Here is a 4,897-nt window from a genome sequence, read left to right on the forward strand (position 1 = left end):
TGTCTAGCCTGCAGCTTACTGTAAAGGGAGCAGCTTACTGTAAAGGGAGCAGCTGTAAGACTGGAGGAACAGAAACTGATAAGATAAAAGAAGGCTGAGGTGACTTAGAAACTAAAAGGATGACAGTCAGAGTCCACCAGCTAGACAGTCCACCAAATAGACTGTCCACCAGCTAGACAGTCCACCAGCTAGACAGTCCACCAACTAGACAATCCAGCAGCGAGACTGTCCACCAGCTAGACAGTCCACCAGCTAGACAGTCCACCAGCTAGACAGTCCACCAAATAGACAGTCCACCAGCTAGACAGTCCACCAAATAGACAATCCACCAAATAGACTGTCCACCAGCTAGACAGTCCACCAAATAGACAGTCCACCAAATAGACAGTCCACCAAATAGACTGTCCACCAGCTAGACAGTCCACCAACTAGACAATCCAGCAAATAGACTGTCCACCAGCTAGACTGTCCACCAGCTAGACAGTCCACCAGCTAGACAGTCCACCAGCTAGACAGTCCACCAGCTAGACAGTCCACCAACTAGACAGTCCACCAACTAGACAGTCCACCAACTAGACTGTCCACCAGCTAGACAGTCCACCAAATAGACAGTCCACCATATAGACAGTCCACCAACTAGACAGTCCACCAAATAGACAGTCCACCATATAGACAGTCCACCAACTAGACAGTCCACCAGCTAGACAGTTCACCAAATAGACAGTCCACCAACCAGAGTTTGTCTTAGCAGTTACATTTCTCCAACCCATCCCCCTTAGCTGTTTAACAAAACAACGTGACTGGGTGACACCTTTGTTGTTTTTCAAATGCCTGATTGTCATTTTAACTCCTCCATTGAATATGTGGTAAATAGGAAGGTGAGCCTCAGAGCTGTAGGAAGTTCCTCATTCTCAGCATTGTATCTGGTTCTCTCTCCTGTCCCATGTGTCCATCCACCTCATCTGCCTGTAGACTCCTCCCTCTGGGGTGGTAGACAGTATAATACACGAGCAGACAGGCCAGCCCTAGAACGGTCCCTCCAAATATCAGCAGAGTCACCGGCCAGAAGTACTCAGTATCGTTAGACTCTGGCCTCACCAGAACCAGCAGCAAGGGACCAGAGAAGTTCACTAACGCAAAGAGAACATAGTACACAGCCATCGGCCAACGTGTATCCTGTCCGTTCACGTTAAAGAAGGTGAATATGAGGACGACTCCCACAATGATCCGATAGAGCCTCTCTAGACCTTTAGACTTGCAGAAGTCAGTACGGACCCAATGGGCCCAGAGGGTTCCAGCCAGCCAGACGACAGCCATTCCCAGGGTACTGTAGGGGCTGAGGATGAGGAAGAGGCTGAGGCTGAGGATGTGAGAGGTGATGGTCAACAGCTTGTACAGGAGGTAGACGAAGGTAGGGAGGCCAGAAGGCATCTCTCGGACCTAGGGATGTTATATTAATTATTATTATTTTATATATATGTATCACTATATGATCATATGTTTATGTTATTGTATATTATTATATTATATATTATTATTATATTACCTGGGGTAAGGATCGGCGGAGACACCGGCGGTAGTCCACTATAGCCCAGGCGATGTTGATGAATGAGCCCACCATGCAGATGCCTGGACAGGGGAAGATGAGACACATATTAGAGAAGGATCTTACAATACTGGCATGTGAGAGACAGGCATGTGAGAGACAGGCATGTGAGAGACAGGCATGTGAGAGACAGACATGTGAGAGAGACAGGCATGTGAGAGACAGACATGTGAGAGACAGGCATGTGAGAGACAGACATGTGAGAGAGACAGACATGTGAGAGAGACAGGCATGTGAGAGACAGGCATGTGAGAGACAGGCATGTGAGAGACAGACATGTGAGAGACAGGCATGTGAGAGACAGACATGTGAGAGACAGACATGTGAGAGACAGGCATGTGAGAGACAGGCATGTGAGAGACAGGCATGTGAGAGACAGACATGTGAGAGACAGGCATGTGAGAGACAGGCATGTGAGAGACAGACATGTGAGAGACAGGCATGTGAGAGAGACAGGCATGTGAGAGACAGACATGTGAGAGACAGGCATGTGAGAGACAGACATGTGAGAGACAGGCATGTGAGAGACAGACATGTGAGAGACAGGCATGTGAGAGACAGGCATGTGAGAGACAGACATGTGAGAGACAGACATGTGAGAGACAGGCATGTGAGAGACAGACATGTGAGAGACAGGCATGTGAGAGACAGGCATGTGAGAGACAGACATGTGAGAGACAGGCATGTGAGAGACAGACATGTGAGAGACAGGCATGTGAGAGACAGTCTTCTGAGAGACAGTCTTGTGACATATTTGAGGTTGTGGTAGACATTCACTCACAAGGAGAGCAGCAGACCAGAGGGTCTAGTCTGGTTATTGTGTGGAGAGAAATGGAGAACAAAAGTTGTGGCAGTGGCTGCAGATTCTCACACATTCTCTCTCTCTCTCTGTCTCTCTCTCTGTCTCTCTCTCTCTCTCTCTCTCTCTCTCTCTCTGTCTCTCTCTCTCTCTCTCTCTCTCCCCCCCCTCTCTCTCCCTCTCTCTCTCTCTCCCTCACTCACTCACTCACTCACTCACTCACTCACTCACTCACTCACTCACTCACTCACTCACTCACTCACTCACTCACTCACTCACTCACTCACTCACACGCACACACACACACACACACACAGTACTCACATTGTATTGTGGACTTGTGTCCACCGCCCAGCAGGATATACAACTGGAAGAGGAGCTGAGGAACACTCTCCAGGAACGTCTCAAACAGTTTGAGCATGCTCAGATCGGTCGCCTTACCAAACAGGACCAGGTGGACCTCTCTGGGGAATTCAACAGTCCCAGGTGACTTGGACCACACCGCCCTGTATCCTGCCTTCAACAGGTGGTAGTACCTAACGGAGAGGGAGAGAGAGAGAGATGTGTGTTGGTATAGAGATAAACAGACTGCTGCAACCTGATTGGCTGAAGGCGATACGTAAACATCCGGGACTAGTATTAGCCACTGTAGCATTGTGGTGGAAAATGATGTTTCATGTTATCCTTGCCTTCTCGAAATTAAATCGAGTTAATAAGGAAGAAAATTGCAGGCTGAATGGAGAATGGTTTATGTACAAACCGATCCACGGGTTATACAAGTGTATAGGTCGGCTGCATAGATTCACCTTTCGGGCGGTAGGACGAAACGACTCAATATCGCTATCTGCCGGGCCTTTGAAGCTACAACTAACCAAACAATTTGGGGAAGCCAACGTTATAACTTACTAAGTTACTGGTAGCACAGTCGCAGGCTAACAATAGAGGTGTGTCGTATGGCTACTCAGCCATATCTTGTGGCTGGTCATTTACCAAAGTTACTGGAATATTCAGCAATTTTAGTAATTAACAAGTAATCTATAGCAATCCATGGTAACTGGTAATTTATACTTGAATAACTTTTTTTTCATATCGTATTAAAAAAATATATATCTGTGTCATTATTGTCCATGAGTTTCTAGTAGATTGAGCATATGGTTTTAAGAGAAAATTGTCTAATTAATAAAATAAGCATCTAATCTACAATGCCATTATTTTCAATTAACTCTGCAACTCTTCCAACTCCTTACTTTTTTTCATAACCACCAAAACATTTACAACAAAGACATATAGATATTGTAAAAAGGATATTTCAAGCTGAAACACTCATATTAAAACACCAATGTTCACTAAGATGATGGTTTATATTTAGGTTAATAATGTTTTAACAGATTTGTCATTCTACTTTTAGTTTTTAAATCATCTTGTTTTATTATTTCCTATATTTTACATGTGATAATACCACACAGAGGGCCAGAGATAATTACATACACCAGTGATAATCTGAAGTACCCCAAAAACTGCCACTATATGTCTTATGAGAATTTACATAAAATCCTTGAAAGTTACCCAAATTCTGGTAGTTTATTGGTAAACTTTGTAAGTTTCCAGTAATATACCGTCCGTTTGCAACCCTAATCTTGTGAACTTCTCAAGCTAACATCACTATGAAGTTGATAACAGATATAGTAATCACATTTCAACCTCACATCTTCACATACCTGGTGAAGATGCCCATCTGCATAACATGGAGTCCAATCAGTCTTCCTCTGTTCATCCCAGATATCAGCTTGTCTCCACCAGGATTAAACAGTGGGTTCCTTATGTCATCTCTGTACCAGGTGTAGCTGAAGACCTGTGAGGCTGCTGATCCAATCACCACAAACAGTAGAGTCAGTCCAGCCCAGACCAGGTTTCCGACCAGGAAGTACTTCACTGCTAGTCCCACATCTGTCACAATGTCCACCAGGTAAAAGCCCAGTCCTATGATTGTACAGATCCATCGTGTTTTAGTAAACTCCGAGTCTGTTTGAAGCATGTTTGCTGGTCAGGGTTTCACTTAACGGTAAATCCTAATTTCCACTTAAATCAAATGTTCACTTAGCCTCCCAGTGACTTCAATGCATGAGCAAGTGGAAATTCATTAGTTAGATGCTGTGGCTTGGTAATACTGGCTGAGCTTGTTTTTGGAGTTGGTGGTTCTGGACGGGTCAGTAAACAATGTTCCGACAGGACTGAGATTTCCCGAGACTATTCTGTCCCCAATAATGTTTGAGATGAAATGTTCCTCATGACCTGTAAATGTATAGAAAGTACAGAATATTATTAGGACAAAGTATAGAATATTATTAGGACAAAGTACAGAATATTATTAGGACAAAGTATAGAATATTATTAGGACAAAGTACAGAATATTATTAGGACAAAGTATAGAATATTATTATGACAAAGTACAGAATATTATTAGGACAAAGTACAGAATATTATTAGGACAA

General features: G+C 44.1%; 1 protein-coding gene across 1 annotated transcript; it reads right to left on the reverse strand.

The window, feature by feature from the left end:
* Window positions 1-781: 781 nt before the first annotated feature.
* LOC120039708 (XK-related protein 9-like) lies at window positions 782-4,642 on the reverse strand. The gene is made up of 4 exons (XM_038985116.1): window positions 4,124-4,642; window positions 2,730-2,941; window positions 1,547-1,629; window positions 782-1,440 (listed from the first exon to the last, which is right to left on the reverse strand). The coding sequence occupies exons 1-4, from the start codon at window positions 4,438-4,440 to the stop codon at window positions 886-888; spliced, it is 1,167 nt and encodes a 388-aa protein (XP_038841044.1). The 5' UTR covers window positions 4,441-4,642; the 3' UTR covers window positions 782-885.
* Between the last annotated feature and the right edge of the window lie 255 nt (window positions 4,643-4,897).

The sequence above is a fragment of the Salvelinus namaycush genome, unplaced genomic scaffold (assembly GCF_016432855.1).
Source record: "Salvelinus namaycush isolate Seneca unplaced genomic scaffold, SaNama_1.0 Scaffold2932, whole genome shotgun sequence".
Taxonomy (NCBI): domain Eukaryota; kingdom Metazoa; phylum Chordata; class Actinopteri; order Salmoniformes; family Salmonidae; genus Salvelinus; species Salvelinus namaycush.

Coding starts and splice junctions, on each gene's coding strand:
- LOC120039708 (XM_038985116.1), bottom strand. CDS start 4,440: ATGCTTCAAACAGACTCGGAGTTTACTAAAACACGATGGATCTGTACA. Junction 2,942..4,123: donor CAGATGGGCATCTTCACCAG/GTATGTGAAGAT, acceptor CCTCTCCGTTAG/GTACTACCACCTGTTGAAGG. Junction 1,630..2,729: donor ACACAAGTCCACAATACAAT/GTGAGTACTGTG, acceptor TCCCCTGTCCAG/GCATCTGCATGGTGGGCTCA.